The sequence below is a fragment of the Euprymna scolopes genome, chromosome 3 (genome assembly GCF_053919585.1).
Source record: "Euprymna scolopes isolate OS-2025 chromosome 3, ASM5391958v1, whole genome shotgun sequence".
NCBI classification, from domain to species: domain Eukaryota; kingdom Metazoa; phylum Mollusca; class Cephalopoda; order Sepiida; family Sepiolidae; genus Euprymna; species Euprymna scolopes.
Window position 1 is genome coordinate 25,069,547 of NC_136484.1, and position 22,486 is coordinate 25,092,032.

Sequence of the window (22,486 nt, forward strand, 5' to 3'; positions counted from 1 at the left end):
TTTTGTTTTTTTTAAATTTTTGTATTTAGTTGTTTTTCCTTTCTGTTCTTTCATATGTACTAGTGGTGGGACGTTCATCGGAATCAGAAAAATTGGAACTTTTATGAGTATCAGAATCGATATCAGAATCAGAAAAATGTGTGCCCGTTTTCCGATGCCAAAAACGATTCTTAACTTTTTTTTTTTTCTATTTAATTTTGTTTAAAGCAAAATTTTCCACTGCTGATAGTAATAATAAAACGATATTTGATTTTAAACTACTGGTAAAACTAAAATCTATGAATTATTTCCCACAAATGTAGTCTTATGCTTGAGAAAATATCTTTACATTTAACGTGTGTTTTTATGGTAATCCGGGGAAAAAAAGTAACAACTCTATAGTTAAATATTTAGAGATTTATAAAGAACTGGAATCTGTAATTTTATCGGAATCCAGAAAAAAATTGGAATTGTCTCATCACTAACATGCACACACATTTATATCTTGATAATTGCACAGTGACAAGATAACAAGATTTAGTTGATAAAATTGATATACTGACCCTTGTTGAAAAAATGCAAATGATACACACACTGGCATGTGATGAAGGCTAAGGGGTATTGGTTCTTTCTCATCTACTGGATGCTGCATAAAAGAAAAATAAATAAAAGTCATGTTTTCTAATTGTAAATTTCAATGGATTGAATACTTTGATACAGGAAGTAAAAATAGAAGGAGACATTCTGTTAAGCCAACGGAAAGACATATAAGCCATTTGTAAGTGTAGCATCAGGTAAAAAATTAAGAACACAAGCTCGACTGGTAAAGAATTTGTGTTTATTTAGCAAATAGCAATGTTTTCTTTAATGACCAAAACCTTGTTCCTCATTTTTTGCCAGGTGCAACCACTACATTGAAAATTCTTTTCACCTGAAATTTGCATACTATCACAAATATCGCTGCAATAACACATAGCAGTCTAATGTTGTGTAAAACAGTATAGCATGAAAATAGGTAACCCAAAAATCAAAAAAAGGGAGATAACTTGTACACACGTACACCATTAAAATCTTTCATCTTGCACAGCAGTAAATCTGTTTAGATATCGCATGTTCTTATTAGCTTTGGGAGGTTACAGTGGTTAACGATACAGACTGGCGATTTGGGTGTCCCAAGTTCAAATCTAGCTCATTTCACAAAAATCACTTGCATGTTGGCAAGTAGTTCCTCTCATAATTCCTAATGCCTTTCTAGAAAGAATTCTGATGACAAAAATATCAGGGAAACCAATGCCAGCAATCCTATTACAAATTTAGTTGCTTCCACTGCATGAATTTCTACTTATCCTCTCCTCCATTAACAATAAAAATGAAAAGCATAGTAATTTTCTTTTTAATCACTTCGAGGAGTGTAACTTTTCAGTAGATATATAAACTACTAAATAACCGATTAACATTAACTACCCATACGGGGTCGCAAAAATACCTGGTTTAGGACCCAGGTGCGGGGCGAACCCTCTCGGTGCTGATGGACTCATAGATCTTCCCAGATCATCCGTCTAGAAGGAAAACTCTGGAGCTAACCCTAGGGGAGGGAGGCCTCTTCAGACCCGGACGACAACCTTCGTAGAACTGGTGACTCAAACAAATTACCAGTTGGCAAACCTAAACTGCTTAAGGAGGAGATAGGCACTGTCTATCACCCGGCTCTCATACTCCTTCTTTGCCTATTAGCCAGGCGTAGAGGTGCTATCACAGGGACTCGACAGAATCACCCAGTAGTCGACCTTGTTTCCTGACTAGGGCAATGAAAGCTGTTTTTCCCCCTAAACTGGACACTGTGGGGGTGCTTCAGTACCATATATGCCAGTACACTTGGACTGGGCTGACTTTTCTCTGATGGGTTGAGGGTACTGGATTGACAGTTCCTGGCTGCTGTTTCCGACATAGTACAGGTGCCCTAACTCTTTAGTAGCACTTAGAGCGGCTGCTCCATCAACAATTGTATCATATCGGAATGTTTGTAGTGCCATGTCGCGCATGGAAAGAGACCCTGCACTCATCCCCAGTGGGCTTTCCTGAGGCCGCAATCCTATAGGTGCGGAGACAGCTGATGGTCTATTTGTATTGCATGTCTGATATTCTGCACAACCATTGTCCAGCACCCCTCACTCACCCTAACTAAAACCTTTAAATCAAATAAAATGAAATGACAGTTCAATCTAAAATTACGTTTAAACCAGGAACAAACTCAAAGAAAACCAACCTGCCTCCTCCCTTGAGGCTTGCATTTACGAATATCCGTGGGCTTAGAACTTAGATGATGTTGAATCATTTCTCCTAGTAAACACTCCGGATATCTTAGCATTAAGTGAAACTAACCTACGCTCCTTCATTCCCTCTAACCACTTTAATATACCTGGTTATCTCCCTCTCTGCCGTAAGGACTCAGACAGACATATGTACAAGCTTGAAGTCTATATTTGTAACACCCTCCCTCTGACTAGAGAAACAAAACTAGAATGTGCTTCAGACTAAACATGCAACATAATATTAGCTACTTGTACTTTCTCTACCGCTCCCCCTCAACCCAGGACTGTACTCTAATAAACAAAGTCTCTGATAGCATATATATATATATATATAGCACTCTCCTCCAATACTAGCGCATAAGTACATGTATTTGGGGACTTTGATGTCCACCACAGTAACTGGCTTAGATTCTCTACTTACACAGGCGTAGCTGGTAGGATAACACATAGCTTCTCTATATCTCATTCCCTATCACAGACAGTTATTTTTTCGACATGTTTTCCAGACCAGAAAGATCAGCATGCCTCACTTCTAGATCTATTTCTGACCACAATTCCCGATGACTGTATAACGAATGCCCACAGCCAACTCGGGAATGCTGATCACGTTGTGATAATGTTAGAAATCGCCCTTAATTCTCGACCCAAAACTGAAGACCCACTGCTCAAAACAACAAGGTATTACAAAAAGGCTAACTGGGAAGCCATCAGGGATCTCATCAGAGATGCCCTATGAGGAAATATCTTTTCTTCCAGCTGAACAGTGCACAAATGAGACCCCTGATTGGCTCAAAATTGTAATTGAAGCACACGGAAATTCTATAGCAAGCCCCAGTCTCCCCAATGGTTTACTTCTGCTTGCGCAGCTGCCATTGCTCAAAGGCAGCATGCATACCGCAGATTCAACAGACAGAAGTATATAAAAGCTAGAAGTAATTGTAAGAGAGAAATAGCAACAGTTAAGACAGAATACACTGAAACCACCAGAAAACGCATTGAAGCACAGAAATTAGGAACTCGTGATTTTGGGGAAATCTACAACTGTAGTACATAATGGCCAGTCAACAATTCCCCCACCATCAAACGATCACGAGGTTGTTTGCACGGCAACCAAGAAGACTAACCTGCTTGCTAGTTGGTTTGCCTCAAACTCCACATTGGACCTGGCACACCACTCCCTCCATGACTTTCCTTTGCAAACAGACGCCACACTAGATGACTTGAAAATCACCCCTTCATGGTATCAAAAAAAAACCTAGGAACCTCGAAAGCATGTGGATCCGATCTCAACCCGGCTGTGCTATTGAAAAAATGCTCCACTGAGGTTGCTCCAGTTCTCTCCAAACTTTACAACAAATGCCTTAATGAATCTTGCTTTCCTGACTGCTGGAAAACCGCTTCTCTGGTACTAGTTTTTAAGAATTCTGGCGAAAGAACTGACCCATTAAATTATCGCCCCATTAGCCTTCTCCCGCTTTTCGCCAAAAAAGTTGGAATCCTTAATTAATCAAGCTCTAGTCCATCACCTTACAGCTGCTAAACTCCTGACCGACAATCAATATGAATTTAGGCAAGCCCATTCCACAGCAGATATCCTAACTAATCTCTGAACGTATATGCTGTTCACTGGACAAAACAGGGGAGGGTAGAGCGGTAGCCTTTGATATATGTAAGGCTTTTGACAGGGTTGGCACGATTGTCTTCTAAGGAAAATTAGATCATATGGTATCACTGGAAAAATACATAATGTAATTAAATCCTTCTTAAGTAAGAGAAAAATCTAAGTTGTCCTCGATGGTCGTACATCTAAACAATATGATATAAATGCGGGAGTACCTCAGGGGTCTATCCTCGGGCCTTTATTATCCTTGATATTCATAAATGACCTCCCTGATAAAATTGTTTCGGAGATGGGTATATTTGCTGATGACACCACTCTCTATAACAGATATGAGGGGAAAACAAATGAACACATATCTAAGGAAATGGCAGAAACACTAGAGGATGACCTCCAATCTGTAGTGGAATGGGGACAAAAATGGATGGTCACATTCAATGCTGCCAAAACTAAGCTTGTTTCCTTCAATAATTACAAGAAACCTTCACTACCAATAATAGCAATAACCTAGAACACATTACCCAAAAGTACTTCCTTTAAACTCCTCGGCCTAACGTTTACAGAGAACATGAACTGGAATAGATACATTGAGAGCATTGCCAAGGCTGTTGCAAAGAAGGTGGGCTCTCTCTACCATGCTAGAAAGCTACTTATGCCTGAAAGTATCCTGTACTTCTATAAGGCCACCATTAGCCCATGTATGGAGTATTGTTGTCATATTTGGGCTGGTGCATCTGCTACTTATCTCTCTGGACAGGGTTCAAAAGAGAGTTGCCAACCTGATAGGTTCTGAACTGTCATCTAGACTTCAGCCTCTGTCCGATCAACGAAATGATGCATCGCTCTGCCTGTTCTACAAGTACTTTAAATGGTGAATACTCTGATGAACTACAAGCACTTGTACTCCCTCGACGTGAATACCCCCAACAAACCTGACAAGCAGCTAAATCCCACCCCTTCACAGTAGGTGTAAGAAAGCCTTCTACTACAACAGTTTCTTCCCCAGAACTCCTAGACTTTGGAACTCCCTTCCGGGATTCTGCTTTCCCAACTGTACTGACATACAGAAGTTCAAGTGTTATGTGAACAGACATCTTGCTACTCATTTCCCTTCATAATACCCCTGCAACTTATGTTCCCGATACTAGCCCCCTACTTCAAAGTGGCACTGTGCCTTGTTTGGGGTGAAAATTGATTAAAAAAAAAATTAAAAAATAGAATCTTTGGATTCATGCAATATGATGATTAGATTACTTAAGTTAAGCAATACTAAGCCTGGCCAGTAGCAGATGAATAACCAAGTGCTGTACTAGGGAGGGCAATGAAACCTCCCTACAAAAAATACAAAACATGTTTTCAGAAAATACTTCAGTATAATCTGTTTAGCCACATGTGTTAACAGACAATCGCCCCCTGGGTGGAAGTTTGACACTTCTGCATTACACAGACAGCAATATTGTTAAGGGTGATAATTCTAATCTCTTCTTAGTCAAATGACACGGCAAATAAATAACAAATAAGATTCTTTTTCCGAACATAAAAATATTTTGAAAACAAAAACATTTATTGTATAAAAAAAAATATACAATATAATTGCAAAAACATTTATTGAAAAATCTGCAGAAGAAAATATGATTTTAATAAATCAATTTTTGAAATAAAGCAACATTGGATTTTTTTACCCCAAAAAACATTTTTTGAATTAAAATAAAATTGGATTTTTTTTCTAACAGTTTAATAAATAAATGAACCATTTTTCAAATTAAAGCAAAATTTGATTTTTTTTTTTTCAAAACATTTTTTTATATTAAAGTAAAATTGTCACTGCAACAAAATCGTTTAAATTTTGTTGTGGTACTTGTTAAAGGGCCAACAAAGTTATATATATTATAGCTTTAATTTTTAAATTAATAAAAAATTTGAATGGAATGAAATGAATGAACTTAGTCCCCTGTTCTTTAGTTGAGAAGCGATACCTGGCAACAGGTTAGAGAAACACACCAAAACAATGGTGCTGTCTGTGTAATGCAGAAGTACCGGAAGTTCTGTATTTAATCATGCCAAAAAACACTCTGAAATTGGTTTTTATATTTCTTATTTTTGGAGCTGAGGATTGAAAATTTGAATCATTCAAACTGTCTTCATCTTGAGTATTATTCTTACAACAGTTCAGTCTATGTAGCCTCTAATCTTCTTTCCGTATATTTTGTCAAAATGGAATCTAAACAGAATTTCAGACAGGACCCTTTATTCAATCTATGGTAATAGAATGTTGTTCTGCCAGCCATAACTGGGTAGAAGTCTCAAGTAATTCACAATTGTATTCTTAGTATTGCTTGCACTAAGAATTGAACCATCAACCTCCAGAAGAGTGTCACTTATAAGAGAATTTAACTTGGTATTTTATCCGTTGCGCCCTTGGACTGTTACAGAGGTTTCATCAGTCAAAATGTTAAAATATCACTCAAAATGAGAATAATCCAAAAATACTATTATTTTTTTATTATTATTTTAATTTGTTTCAGTCAAAGTAGAAAATTTGTCAAAATTTTATTTTTTAATCAAGAGTTACTATTTCTTAAAAGATTTGTGATGGTTTTTAACTTATATTACTCACAAAAAAAGATCTAATAGAAATAAGTTTTTTAAATATTCACATATTTTACTATGATAATGTAAGTTATCAATGCTTAGAGCACAGCAATTACAGTACCTTTTAAATTGTTAGCAGTTCAATAATAAATAAAAACACAAAAAAACTTTCAACTTACAATTGTAACTTCATCAGCACTAACAGTTACATCTGGTCTCCTAAATGAAAATAAAAACAAAAGAAATCAAAGTTTGAAGATTGTACGAGGCAGAGAATGCATTTATATATATATATTTTTTACAAGGGAGTCATCACTTATCAAAGCTCAAAACCCACACAAGGATAAGGGCTAATGACTGTATGGTGGTCACCAGGACAACAGTGTAATAATTGTTAGTGGTGGAAATTGGGTACAATTTGATTATGTAAGGAGATGGCTCAACATGAGCTTGTTTACACTGAACTTAAAGATGACCTTATTGTAGTCAGTTGGAAAGCAGGCTAGCAGAACAGAATTCTAAAGGTGGGTGGTTCTAGAACTTTGTTACTTGAATTTGTGTTTAAATTTAAGCACAGATAGAGATTGGGGGAAATTGTTGATAGTACTTGTAGCTAGATGACTGTTTTTATGTGACGGTTCAGCAAGGTGGGACCATAGATTGAAGCTCAGATGAGCACTTGCCATGAAAAAATAATGATAGACCAAGGACAGGCTCACATTTCTTCTGTGAGAAAGAGATTGCAGGGAACGAAAAGAGCATCTTCTACTAGGTTTTGAAGCTGGTTTTGAACGCTTAAGGCAGAATAGGTGGCTCTGAGCAGCTCCTGCTCAAATATGGCAAATGTACTCCATATAAAAAACTAAACATTTTAAATAACATCTATGATATCATTTACTGATCTTTTTATTATTATTCTATATTTTAAGAAGCAAAATTAAGAGTTTTGAGAGTTGGGAAAAATATATTAGCACTCCTATAACATTTCTAAAACTTTGAACTATTATTAATTACTCTAAAGAAAATAATTACACAATTGTAAATCACATGTGCAACTATTTGATTGACTAAGAAATCTGGCCACATGCAAAATAATCTGTTACGAATGGAAGTGTAGGCATATCATAACTATTAATGTCTAGCAGAAGATTTTGCCCAAAGACGATACATGTGCGCATATGTGTAGCTCATTGATGACAGAAGTAGTGTAAGAAAACAAGGCTACTCGCAGTTGACTTGATGTAGACATTTATTTACAAGAAAGTGACATAGAATTACAGCTATCAATCTTAGTCCAATATTGCTTGAGCTTGTATGTTACGGCTGTCAGAGACAATATTTTTTCATCTTCATTTATTCAAATTAAAACTAATTCTTTTAATGATGCCTGTCAACATCTATTAAGCCATTCTCGCTTTTCCATGCAAGAACTCAAATAACCGAGTTAAAAGAAGGGAGGTAACAGAAAAGGAGTTAGCTCCCTTTGATCGTTAATTTTATTGTTCTAACAATTTCTTTAAATTTTTACTCAGATTCATAGGAGCACATTAGTAAGTAATTGTTATTTCATGTGTACTCCCTACTAGAGTATCAGAGTTACAGTTGAAGGGACAGAGGTTTTGTAAAGAATAAGTCAAATTCATTAGACCGCTAAGAGTCTGAGCTAGATCTTTTTTTCATTTTCAAAGAATCAACAGACTGAAATTTCAGTCACATAAATTATTTAGAGTTGTTAGCTTTCAGTATCCATGAAGGGAGCCAGATTATTTTTCTTCCTTCTCTCCACCAACAAAAGGGAAGACATTCGCTCTTAGTATTAGCAGCATTTATTTCTTCGTCAACAACAGTCTAAAAAGCAAAACATGTAGACAACTGACCCTGAAGCAAAAAATTCATCCCTTTATCTTGGATTGTCAACAGCACCGGTTTTGCATAATCATGACTCTTGGCTTGAAATCAAATGGTTTTAAGTTCATATTTACATGCAGCCATTCCTTGCAGCAGGTGCATACTAATGATATGATATTTGTGCCCGGGGCAATGCCAGGTGGCCTTGCTGGTATATTCTGACATATGACAGTACTGTCAGATTGCAAAAGTCTACAAATTTATTAAATATAACGAGAAATGCAAAATATAATTGTTCCAAGGCATTAGATACTCAAATAACAGGTGTGACCTGTGACTCTGCAGAGATTGTTTGAAGCTTAGGTCATCGAGATCAATGGATAGTTTGATGGATGAAGTTGTCAAAAGATATTTTTTATAGTCTCTTTGATTTTAGAAAGAGACGAAAGAGAGAGAAAAAGTGTTGATTTAGAATTCTCTCTGATTTGGAAAAAAGAGAAACAAAGGAAATAGAAAGGTTATTAATTTACAATTTTCTTCATTTTGGAAAAGAAAGAAACAAACAAAGGAAAGTTATTAAATTAAAATTTCTATATTTAAGAGAGGTGGGAGGTACAAGTTGCAGAGATTACCAATAAAGCAAAGGAAAAATGCAAGTTAGAGATTTGTTTCTGCTCATATGAGGAATTGACATCGTTCTGAGATAGCTCACAGATTTGGGGATGCTGTCGCCAACTAAAACTGCCCAGAACTTGAGAACTTAAGAATCCAAAAACAATTAAAAAAAAAACATAAAATCACACATTTTTCTTCCCCAGATGAACATTTTAACATTTTATTCAAATATTTATATACAAAAATGAACAACCATCAAATGATTATTTTTCTTGTTCAAAAATGACTTACATTCCTCAGTGATCCAAATCTGATGACCAACGTCAGAAGATTGTACGCATGATCTAGACATGAGGTGAATGATAATTTGATGGAACGAGACTCTTCAACATCTGCAGTCTTCATCAGGGCAACAACTTTTTTGTGAGCAATTGCCAAATGGTCCCCCCCTCGCCAAACATTTACGAGAAACACTTGTTTGGCTGTAAACACTATCAATAATTTCCCCAACTCTTTAACTGTGCCTAAACCTAAACGTAGATTCCATGAACAAAGCTTCTTCCTAAGAACTGCACACCTGTGGAACTCTCTTCCATTTACCTGCTTTCCAGCTGACTACAATATGGCCCTTCAAGCCCAATGTAAACAAGTTCTTGATGAGCCATTCCCCTTAAGTAATCCAATTTACCAAATTTGCACTTCTAACAATTGCAATGATATAATGATATTGTCCTTTTGAACACTGTACAGTCTTTAACCCTCATCCTCAAGTGGCCTCTGGGCCTTGGTAAGTTGTGACTCCTCTGTAAAAAAGAAAAAAAAAAAAAATTTATTTTAAAAAAGTACAATCACACATTTTTCTTCCCTAGATCAATATTTCAACATTTATTCAAATAATTATTTATATACAAAAATGAACAACTATCAGATGGTTATTTTTCTTGTTCAAAAATGACTTCCATTTCTCAGTGATCCAAATCTGATGACCAACGCAGGAAGAATGTACTTATGGTCTAGACATGAGGTGAGTGATAATTTGATGGAACGAGACTCTTCGACATCTGCAGTCTTCAAATGCTTCAACCATTTTGTGAGCAATACCAAATGATCACCCGAAACACAAGAATCACCAAAGTTGGAAACATCATCACAAAAAGGAGAACTAGAGTCCATCAGTTGTGGTTGCTTATCCCTCAGTCCCCGCAGGCCATCACCATATAGATTAAATATTGGAAGACTTTAAAATAAAGAGTCCAAAGTTTTGGAATTCTACTAGCCAGAATTTTTAGAATCCTACAAATTAAACCTTATACTTTCCAACTCCAATATCCTGCTCACGACAATACCATCAAAATTCAATTTGAAAAGTGAAGCAGAGAAAAAAAATTGGCAATTCTCCAGTTTCACACCATTATTTAAAAATTATAATTATACAAAAACTTTATTATGTATGTACATGTTTGATTAAAAAAGGGCAGTATATCAAAATTTACATAAATTAGTCTAGTATTTTTGTTTTTAAAAAATAAAAATTTTACCAGTAAACACTTTCTAGCCGGTATTATTTCAATGGTTATGCGAGATTCAAGTTGCAGTTACCTCCCTTCCCTTTGTCATTGATCTTAATGAAGGCCAAACATTGCCATAGAGAGATTTCACAGATTATTATTTCTTTTTAATAAAAAATACTGGATGAATTTACATAATTTTTGATGCACTATTACTTTTTAACCTAACACATAAGTACATAAGCTTTTTGTGTTATTTATTTATTTTACAAAGCTCAAGCTGAAAAATCAAAAAAAAAAAAAAAAAAATCATAAAGTAACTGCAGAAGTTCAAGAGAAAAGTTTACCTAAAATGTGCTAAAGCAGTAATGGCTGCAACACTGGCACAGTCAATCATATTTCCATCATGGTTAAGTATATGTACATCAACTCTGATGTTCCACACCTGAAATGAGAATTTTTGCTTTTTGTTAATTGCATATTATATTTTTAAATATCTTTTTGAAACATAAGAGCACTTCATGGTTCTGCTTCCTTGCGACTGTCCTGGTTTGGCCATTTAATGAGACTGCTATCAGAACCACCTGCACATTAAGCACTCAAAGTCTTTGGGGAAACAGTAAAACACTAGAAGTAATGTACATAAATTTTTATAACATGGTTTTCCTTAAAAGAGGAACTACAAATGGATTTCATATTGTTTTCTAAATGTCTGAAGAGAGGCCATTATTGTGAATATTTTCAAATGATATAAGGTTTGAAATTGTCCGAACGATCACAAAACAATTGTAACGTATAATGAAAATACACAACTTGTTGCTATCAATCCAATCTTTATTGTCTTCATTTTGTGAAAACAATATATATATATATATATATATATATATATATATATATAGCCTGTTTATTATACAAACATTATTGGTTACATATGTGCATACATGTTTCAGTGGAATCCCAATTCAAGGATAACATCTTGGCAGGAAGAAGTTGAAATGGGAATGGAAAAAATGAATCTTGAGTGACATTTGGCACTCCATATCTTCATAAGACTTTAGCAACTTCTCAACACAAGCTTGGTAATCTGGTACACGTGTGTTACAAAGGAATCCACTAACAGATCGACTTGAATGCTTCCCATGGTCTTGGTTCCTTTCCTTTAAGTTAAGAAGCTCCTCAAAATCAGTACTTCTCAGATCTGAGGTCCGACAAAGATGCCCTTCTTGAGCTTAGCAGCACTAAAACCTGGGAACACAGTAAACAAGTGTTGGAAGGCAGCACCATTTTTATCCAATGCTTTAACAAATTTCTTCATCAAACCAAGCTTGATATGAAGAGGAAGAAGAAGCACCTTATTCATGTCTATCAGAGGATTCTCCTTGAGGCTGTGTTCGCCAGGAACAAAAGTGCATCTAGACTCCTTGTCTTTCTGCTTGTAATGCTGGGATACAGCTCAACTATCCCAGAGACAGAGAAAACAACAGTACTTTGTGAGGTCTGCTTGTATACCCATAAGAAGACCAATGACCTTGAGGTCCCCAAACAGACTTCATTGGTACTCGCTGTACTTAAAAGCTACTAAAAGAATCTCCATATTGTCATAGGACTCCTTTAAATGGATAGAGTGTGCAATGAGAATGCTGGGATATTTATTTCATTGTACAGAAGAACAACCTTAGATTTCACTTGGAAGAGTCTATGAAAAGATGCCAATCTGAAGGATTATGTGGCAAACCAAGGCACGTAAACAAGGTATTTTGTGCTGCAGCACAACTTGTTTTCCATGTCGAAAAAGGAAGCAAGGTCTTTGTTCCAATTCCTGAAACTGGTGATCCTTACATCTTCCTGGACTAGGTTCCACTGTTTAAGACCGTTTTGACATATACAAATCACGAGCAAGATCATTCAGGTCTTCTTGCGTGATCCAGTGAGGCTTGTTCCTGAATATGTAGACTCAATATCTTTTGAAGATATTAACTCGGCAAAATCCTCCCTTGAAAGCATTTCTTCATCTGATGAGGAAAAAAGATCCTTATTTACTGGATGTGTGGGTACAGGAAGATCATCTGAATGGGGAACGGGTCTCATAGCAAATCGAAGGTTGGGATATTTGATCTTTTTCTAGAAGATTCATTGAAACCAGTTATATTAGTTAAACAAAAATAGCAATCATCTGCATGGTTTCATTGCTCTCTCCAAACGATTGGTACTGCAAAGTTGAAAGCCGCTTCCTTTTGCCATTAAACCATGCAGTTAGTCTATTGTAGCAGGGTTTAAAACAGATGTGTGGAGCCCAGTGCATAATAACTAAAAAATAAGCCATAATTCTCACAATATTAAAATTAACCCTGAATTCATATACGTCTTTATGTACCGTATACACACAAAATGCACATTATGCATACCTAATGATGAGAAAAAACGGATTTCAAATTTGAATTCAGGACCCCCAAATTAGGTAAAAATGGGCATTTTTGTGCTTGTCAAAATTTCTTTGTAAACCGGTGTTATCAAACTAAATCATTTGAAGGTTCTTGATGGATAGCGGGAATATGTCTGTGGTTTGATTGGCACCACATTTTCTTCTTCACTGCAACCTCTCTCACAGATGTGATGTTGCTTGTCTCGGTCTTTTCTACAAATACTATTATCATATGTGTTCTACAGAATTGTCTGATCTATTCCCTATTTCTTTTGTTCCAACTCGTTTGACTCGTTGGTCTAGTGGTTGCCATCAATTCGTTGTTTTAATACTTCATTATAGTAATTGTCTGTATTTTTGTATTCGTATTTTTGTAAACGGTATTCAAGAGCGAGTCAACACTCAGATGACACCTGATACGAGTGAAGCCCCGCATGGAGGAGAACATGACCAAAAACTGCATATACTCCATCCCATGCAGTTGCAGAAAGGTTTACAAGGGTGAAACATGCTGCCCCCTTAAAGTAAGGGTGGAAGAACACCGAAAAACGGTAACTAAAGGAGAGACGGAAAAATTGGGTATAGCCAACCATGTCTGGATGGAGAGCGGGGATCATCGCCCCCTATGGGATGAAGTAAAAATAATAAACAGAGAGACCCACTGGAAAGTGAGAAAACTTAAAGAAACGGCTCACATGCTCGGACATAAGAACCTACTGAGCAAACCAAGCATAGAGCTGAATGCAATTTGGACACCTCTGATAGAGAGAGAAAACCTTGAATAACAACATAGTTTTAACATTAACAAAAACCAACTAAGAATTGTGACATATGGCCGAGTGGTCCTAGACGTTGTATCAAAGTTTACAGTTACCCAAAGGTGCTGGGTTCAATCCTGAACGAAAGCAGTGAAAAAGTAACATTCAAAACAGAGAATCAGCAACTATGTCCCAAAGCCTAGCTGGAGTCCGAACACGGTACCCCCATAATAATAATAAAGGGTCGGGTTTGAGACTACTAACAAACGGTTCCCCAGTTTGATACAAAACACCTGACAAAGGCCGGAGGGCAAAACGGCCGAAACGTTGTGACAATAACAACCAAGATGAGGAAGTCAGTCCGACAATCTCAATCAATACTTCATTATAATACGTCCTCCTATTCCAGCAGCTTCTTTCCAAGAACTGCAACTCTCTTCCTGCTCACTGTTTTCCTTCTATCTACAGTCTTATCAAGACTAAGATCAATATGCATTTCCTGTTTTGTCTTTTCATCCTTTTGGCTAGGAGCAATGTGTAGTATCTGTTCTGATACTACACTTTACCTTTTCTAACCTCGGTCATTGGAGGAAAAATCCTTCTAGATTGAGGCAATTTTTATTTTTGTTCCTATTCAAAGTACCCCTTTCTGGGGAGCTGGATTTTCCTTACATTAAAAACCTACCTTGTGTCTAACTCTGCCCTCATGTGGAGGCAAGTAAATAGGAACAATTGGCTTTCATTCTTGTTAGCTCTTTACATCAAGTGGCTTCATGCTTTGTCTGAAGCGGTTTCCATAAAAAAGTACCTTTATTTTAATGCATAGAGTAGAATGTTCTCATTCTTGAATTTAACAAAAATTTACAAGTTCAAAGAGATGCACTCGGAGAAGGTCAGACGTTACATTGGTCAAAATTATGTGAATCCAATAGCTGAAGGAGACTAAATCTATCGTAACAAATATACAATTTTTTTTTCTTTTTAACATATTCAACTTGATAAGTATTATTGCTTTTTTTTTTCCACTTCAAATCCTGCATTTTCCAAAAATTGGAAAAATTTATAATAAAAAGTGTATGTGGAGAGAGGGGGGTGGGGAACATACTATTATATGTGTTTACTCAAAGGAATTAAACTTTTCAGAATGTATGGAGCCAGATAACACCCTGGGGAGAAATAGGCTTAAAAAGGTTAAGATAGATTGAAAATAATCCTGCAATAACCTACTTCACGATACTGAACGTGAGAAGTCAAAGTGCAAGAAGATTCAGTTTTATGTCTGGTCATTTAATGTAAAATAAAAGGTTATCAAACGTATTTGTGACTCCTCTGCTTAAATGTAAGCAGACATTGCCTTATTATGCCTCATTAAAACAAACGCATGATGGATAATGCATTTACTGTTCATCAACATCGCTAATAATTCATTAAAACTTATCCTCTAATTTTAATTGAAATGTCATTTAGCATGAAATGTCGAAGGGAATTGGGCAACTACTGGCTGAATAACAACAATCTGAATTATACATATATACAAGCTTGGATATTCTTTTGCAAATTATCAAAAAAACGTGAAGACAATTTTTTATAGTTGGAATACCCGTCCAAAGATGGGTTCATAATAAGATATAAATGAAAGCTATAAGTTTAAAAGATCAGAAAATAAAAATTAAAACCAATTAAACATGTATTATTCAGACTATTTTTTTTTTTTTAAATTCAATTCAATTTATTTGGCAAAAAATTAAAACAATCATGCTTCAATTAATATGTAGAGAAAAGGTGGTAAAAATTTACACAGATTGCATACAGTAGCCCAGCGCCTGTTTAAATTGGTCTTGAATTGGGCCTAATCGAGAAAGCGTCCCTTCTCCAATTTAATCAAAATTGACAGTGAAACAGTTTGTTTTTTTGTCACATAGACTCCTTTTTTTTTAATTCAATTTTCACCGCAAACAAGGCACAGTGGCACTTTGAAGTAGGGGGCTACTATCAGTGCCACTTTGAAGTAGGGGGCTACTATCAGGGACATAATTTGCGGGGGCATTATGAAGGGGGATGAGTAGAAAGATGTTTGTTCACATTACACTTGAATTTCTGCATATCAGTACAGTTGGGAAAGCAGAATCCCGGAAGGGAGTTCCAAAGACTTGCAGTTCTGGGGAAGAAACTATTGGAGTAAAAGGCTTTCTTGCGCCTACAGATCTCTACTGCAAAGGGGTGGAACTTAGTTGCTTGTCAGGTTTGTCGGGGGGTAGTTACGTCGAGGAAGTACAAGTGTTTGCAGTTCGCAAGAGCATTCACCATTAATGTATTTGTAGAACAGGCAGAGGAATGCAACATCTCGTCGATGGGGCAGAGGCTGAAGCCTAGATGACAGTTCAGGACCTATCAGGTTGGCAACTCTCTATTGAACCCTGTCCAAGAGTGAGAGACAAGCAGCAGATGCACCAGCCCAAATGTGACAGCAATACTCCATACATGGGCTAATGGTGGCCTTATAGAAGTACAGGATACTTTCAGGCGTAAGTAATTTTCTAGCACGGAAGAGAGAGCCTACCTTCTTCGCAGCGGCTGTGGCAATGCTCTCAATATATCTATTCTGTTCATATTCCCTGTAAACGTTAGGCCGAGGAGTCTAAAAGAAGTACTTTCAGGCAATGTGTTCTTGGCCATTTCTATTGGTGGTAGAGAAAGTTTCTTGTAGTTATTGAAGGAAACAAGCTTAGTCTTGGCAGCATTGAATGTGACCATCCATTTTTGTCCCCATTCCACTACAGATTGGAGGTCATCTTCTAGTGTTTCTGCCATTTCCTTAGATATGTGTTCATTTGTTTTCCCCTCATATCTGTTATAGAGAGTGGTGTCATTGGCAAATATACCCATCTCCAAAACAATTTTATCAGGGAGGTCATGCTGCCAATATCAGGAATAATAAAGGTCCAAGGATAGACCCCTGAGGTACTCCCACATTTATATCATATTGTTTAGATGGTGCAGGAGTGAATAATAGTCCTCAAAGAAATATCATAATGGTTATTAGAGGCCAAAATGAGATAACCGCATAAGCGTTGGCACGATAGAAAGAAAAGTTTAAACAACTATTCTCATCTTGGTTGTTATTTTCCCATTTTGGTTGATGTAACCTCCGCCCTTCTTCAGCTGCATTTTTACAAACTCAGAAACTCATACAGAATTTTGAGCTAAACCTTTTATTTAATTAATAGAAGTAGATAGTTTTGGTTCCATCAGTCAGGATGGGGTAGAAGCGTTATCAATTATGTAATTGATTTTTTTAATTTCCTAAATCTTAGGATGTTAAATCAACAAAACTAGGGCAGAAATTTCTTGCATTTCATAAAAGAAATGTCCATTAAAAAGAAAATAATCCTAATATGTGCCACCCTACTTTTGCACTAGGAAGACACTAAAGTTCACCTTTGAAATGTATATGTGATATAAAAATACACAACATTTATGAAAATGAAACAAAGGACTATTTTAAAAACAGTTTACACAAATAGTGTGACATTTACTGTTAGAAACTTGTGAACTTGTAACTAGAGAGCACTAAATCCCTATTTATTTTCGTTCCCATAAGGGCAGAAGTATTTATTTATTTACCTCCCCACAGAGGAAAAGGTACCTAATTACCTACTTCCTTATGAGGGCAAAGATATGATTTACTTGTTTCCCAATGAGGACAAAGTTTAACACAAACTCAATTTTTAATGTAGGGAAAAATTCAGATCCTAAAAAAAAGAGGCACTGTGTGGATTGGAAAATTGCCTTAGTCTAGAAGGACAGAAAAGATTAAGTGTAATATTAGAACAGATACTACACTTTGCTTCTAACCAAAAGGCCAAAGAAATTTTATTCTGAAAGGCAAAGCATCAAGAATGTATGAAGGAGAGAACAAGAAACAAGTTTGGTTTATTCCGTTTAGTGGCATATCAACTCCTATGAGCCATTGTTTTTTTTTTTTTTCATTTATTCATTCTTTTTTGTTTTGTTTTTTTCTGGACTTGTATATATCATGTATTATTTAAATTATTTGAACTACTGTTCTCATTTTAAATGTTATTTTCATAAAATTTCGGCCTATGTAACCTCCAGACTTTCTTCAAGTGTATCCTGTTAAACTTATGAATTTGCACAAAATTTCGAACAGAATCCTTCATTTAATTCAAGGGAGTAGAATGCCTCTGTTTTCTTAGCCATGAAGTCACAAATTTTACCTAGTACTTTATCTGCTCCCTATAAGTTCTTGCAGGCAATTTTAGTATGAATTTTGGAAGCTTTAACCTTTTAAAAAAAATTTTTTTTTATATGCAGTCTTACTACTTAGACACTTGTAGATACTAGATCTTTTAGTATAAGCCTACTGCCTTCCACAAAGACACCAAGTTCTACCCTAATGTCATCAAATATTTTTTTCATGGTGTAATATCTTTATTGAATTCTATCATAAAATCTTTTGGGGTGGATGAGACAGGACAAGCCATGCATCCACAATGAATATTTTTCTTCAAGAAGGAATAAATGTATCCCTTTTGTATGGCTAATGTACAATTGAGAAAGGACAACCTCCTTCTCCCTTCATGACTTTTTATGGCCCTGTCTTCATCAAATAATTTAAATTTGCAGATCTCCCTACATGTTTAATAGCAATAGCAGCATCGTTCTAGAGACTTTGTTGTTGCCTACACTTACAATACAAATTGCAAGTAGAAGAGAATAACACATAAATAGACAGATAAATAAGACACGTTTTAAGTCTCCAAGCATAGTTTTGGGACAATTGAAGTCAAAAATCACTGATCAGTCACACAATGATCTACAAAGCTATTCTTGTGATATGTGAGGCAAAACTAAATTGTCTTTCAGAAAATCATAGGTTTATATGGTTAATATACCTGTTTTCAACCGGAAAAAAATGATATAACTGAAAAAAAGGCCTAAAATGGAGATATTTTAGTGACAACTTTTGTTACCTCACCACAAAGAAGAGCCAAAAATCACTTTTAGACATGAAACTAAGGGAAGTAAATAATCATTTTTGTTCAACAATAGTATAAAATTGCATTTGTGCAAAAAAAACGCTGCTCATAGAACTCTCTTCGCATTTTACCCATTCTCCTCAATTACAGGCTGTGACAATTTTTTCCTGATTTTGGTCAAAAAATGCGTCTTTTTGGCAAAGATCCCTCTAAAATGATGACAAACGAAGCAAACACTGTCCCTATGGTCATTTCTCAGTAACCTTTATCAGTTAGCTTTCATTTAAGCTTTAGAACAGCAGCAACCGGCTAGCGGTTCCCAAAATATTGCACGTTTTGTTTGACCGGGTGAAAAGTGAAGCCAAAAATAATTTTTTCTGTAAAAAAAAAAAAAAACCTGCCTTCAATTTTCGAAAAATCAAAAATCCCTTCTATACAACTTGTCACTAATATCAATCTGAACAACTTGTATATCAGGAATTTTTGATTTTGGCCAAATTGAAGACGTACATTTTTTTTTTACTAATATTTTTTTTCTCCAAATTTGTTCCCCAGCAGTATTTTTCACAGTTGATACCAAATTATGTGCTAACAAAGTGGTCATATCACTTCTGATAGGTTTCCACAACTATTCCCTCCAACAGGGTTGAAAACTAAGTGACTCACTCTTCATTTTTGCTTTGAGGGTTTCCCTTGTGAATGATTTATATGTCATGGTAGGCAGTATAGGTTGGATGTATAGAAGTAACATTTCACAGCTCCATCGTATTGTTTGAAGTCAAGGAATACCCTCATGAATTATTCAAGTGTTATGGGTGAACTGAAAAGAAGGTTTTCACGTGGAGCAGGTGTGAAAAATCCTCCCCTTAACATGAAGGAAGTTGTGTGAGATCTTCACTTGTATGTGTGTTGTATCAGTAGTGAGGAGAAACAGTTCTGACCTAAAAACGTAGTCCTTTTAACTGTATGTAAATATGTAAATAGTCATGATGGCTATGTCATTCTGATTAATACTTTTTCTTTTTTCAGAATAATTCACATAGCGACCCTCTCTAGTAACAACTATGGTTTTTGAAAAAAAGAGAGGACGAAAGAAGGGATCTACAACAACAGGATACTCCAATTTGACGAAGGAGGAGAAAGTGAAATACCACGAAGATGCAGTACATAAACATTGTGAAAAGGCAGCAACAGCAAATCCACCATCTCCACCTCCAACAAAACTTCCATCAAATGCATCAACACCCTTAAATGAGGAAAAACCAACGACTTAAACATCTGGAAAACGTAGCAGACCACCTTTAGAAGCAGCAGCGATGACACCAAGAACGTGATCACGCCGGAAGACTGAGCAACAACGAAAGCGACGCAAAACTGAAAGAGTGTCAACAGTTCGTCGCTTGCTGCAATTAGCAACTTGGCAGAATAGGAAGGGGGCAAATACTGAACAGGAGGAGAGAGACTCTGATAGTTCTGCAAGTGAGGAAGAGTTGAATTCTAGTCCTCCTGCATCCGATGTTGATGACGAGCAGAATACAGAAGCACCACCGCAACCATCTGACGAAGCTCTACGTAAAAAGTATTACAGACATCGGACTGTGCTGCAGGGTCTTCTGCCAACCAACAGTATGGACAGTCTAAAGATGATGATCTATTTGGTCAACCTGTCCACCCTTCATGGCCCCTTGCAAATTGAACTGCAGAAGATTCAAATCAAGAGCGGAGACCTTAGTATCCGACAAGTCCGTTATCGTGTTGATAAACTTCTCAACAGACTTCCAACATGAATGAGACTGAATCAAAAACTTTGCTGAGATATTGGTTTGGACTGTTGCTCGACAATGTTCTGGTAGAGCAGCTTCTTAATGATTACTCTGTTGTCATTCCACCAGAGTACATACCTCAGAGCATAACAATCTCAACCAAAGCTGCCTCCATCGCTAAGGAAATAGTCACAAGTCGACGAAATGTGTCTCAGGAGATTAAGAACATTGGCACCATGTACGTTGTCAGGGTGGCCAAGGAGTGTGGGCTCACCAGAGACAACCATAAGGATATGGACCATCTGGCCTCGGCAACATCATGTACCTGGCGCTTTGCACGGAAAGTTTTGTATGCTATTGCTGAAAACGACGAAAAATCATTGTATCAGCGCCAGATGAAGAACAATTCTGGTTAAGAAAGATGGCCTAACACTTATGATTGATAGGTTTTGAGTAATTTTCTTAAATAGTTTCGCAATCTGCAGGATACGGTCCTTGGGACAAAAAAACGGGAAGTGCGATTCCGGCCGTCATGAAAGAATTGCTTGAAAACATGGTTTCCCATCAAAATTTTGTATTCGTTTTTGTTTTATTGGATTCCTCGTGAAATTTTGGTTTAGAAAAATGGTATAACACTTATACATTATCTGTTTTGAAAATTGACCTAAAATGGCAATTGTCTCCGAAAACTATGCTTGGAGTCTTGAAACGTGTCATAAGTAACATTTTACTTTTTATCCTTATGCTGTCCATGGAAAAAACAAATGAGATTCACTTCTTTAGTATTTATACATCAATTCTCTGGAAATATCTGGAAAAACATTTTAAATAAAAAAATATTTTATAGTTTGGAATGGGAGGGATTTCAATTTACTATATAAATTGAACATAAAATAATTATCCAGTTCTTGACTACATAGCATACAACAGTAAGAACAACCATTTTTTTATTATTATTATTTATTGAAAAAAAAAAAAAAAAAAAAGTGGCCACCACTTTTGTAATATGAATAAAAAATGATTACTCATTTTGTCATAAACTATGTCCTAAAGAACTGGAGTATCAATAGTAATTTCTGGTCAAAAGTAGGTGACCATTTTACTTTATATTTATACTAGCCTACTTGTGGCCCGACATTGCTCGAGAATTCATAGTAAGTGACAAAAATTCAATGCCCAAGCCATAAATAATGATGTTAGCAATATTAATACAAAGATCAATAATTATAGTATTAATATTATTGATAATAGTAAGAATAAAAATAGTAACAATGATGTAAATGATAATATTAAAACAGATAAAAATACAATACAAATAATAACACTGATAGCAAGCTCATAATGATACTAATAGAACAATAATGATAAAAGTAATAGTAATAACATTAACTAAGAAAATTGAAAAATACTAAAGATAATATTATGAAATGAAACAATGTTAATACTAATATTAACTAGCAGGGCTTATGGAAATTCCACAGAAGACTCATTCATATGTAATAAATTGATGTTGGCATTATGTAGATTTTCAGCGTAAACGGAGATTCTCTGATATTATTGTAGCTCTTTTGTTAAAACTGCAAAAGTATTTATCTAAGCTAACAGGGACGCCCAGCATAGTCCAGTTGTAAAGTATGTTTAAATATGATACTTTAATTCTTGCAGATTTCATATATATATTATGGAGTTAATGTTCTATCGATTTTTATATATTATAATGTTGAGATTTCAAAAATAAAAAAAATATATCCATATGACTTGGGTGCATCAGCTTGAATCGAAACCAAAACCAAAGCTTATGAAAAAAAAATATATATATATAACTTGAGTTCCTTCAGCTATAATCAAAATCAAAACTCCAGGAGAATCCTTGATAAAATTATTTATGAAAAAAATAGATTACTGGAGTGCCATCAGCTATAACTGAAACCGAAACCAAAACTTATGAAGAGTTCTTGGTAAAATTATTACAAGAAATGGAAGTCCATAACAATTAAACGACTCGGATGTAAGTGTGACACAGAAAATAAATACCACACACGCTATCATATTCATATATAGATAGTAGCAA

The 22,486-nt window shown here is 35.7% G+C and overlaps 1 protein-coding gene across 1 annotated transcript in view; it reads right to left on the minus strand.

Moving 5' to 3' along the window:
* The window catches only part of LOC145253731 (exosome complex component RRP45-like), a 285,110-nt gene that overhangs the window by 112,139 nt on the left and 150,485 nt on the right, over positions 1 to 22,486 (minus strand). The window contains exons 5-7 of the mRNA XM_080112961.1: positions 10,820 to 10,917; positions 6,681 to 6,720; positions 543 to 625 (exon numbers count right to left, since the gene is read on the minus strand). Coding sequence (XP_079969087.1) covers positions 543 to 625; positions 6,681 to 6,720; positions 10,820 to 10,917 — 221 coding nt within the window. The remainder of the gene's footprint in view (positions 1 to 542; positions 626 to 6,680; positions 6,721 to 10,819; positions 10,918 to 22,486) is intronic.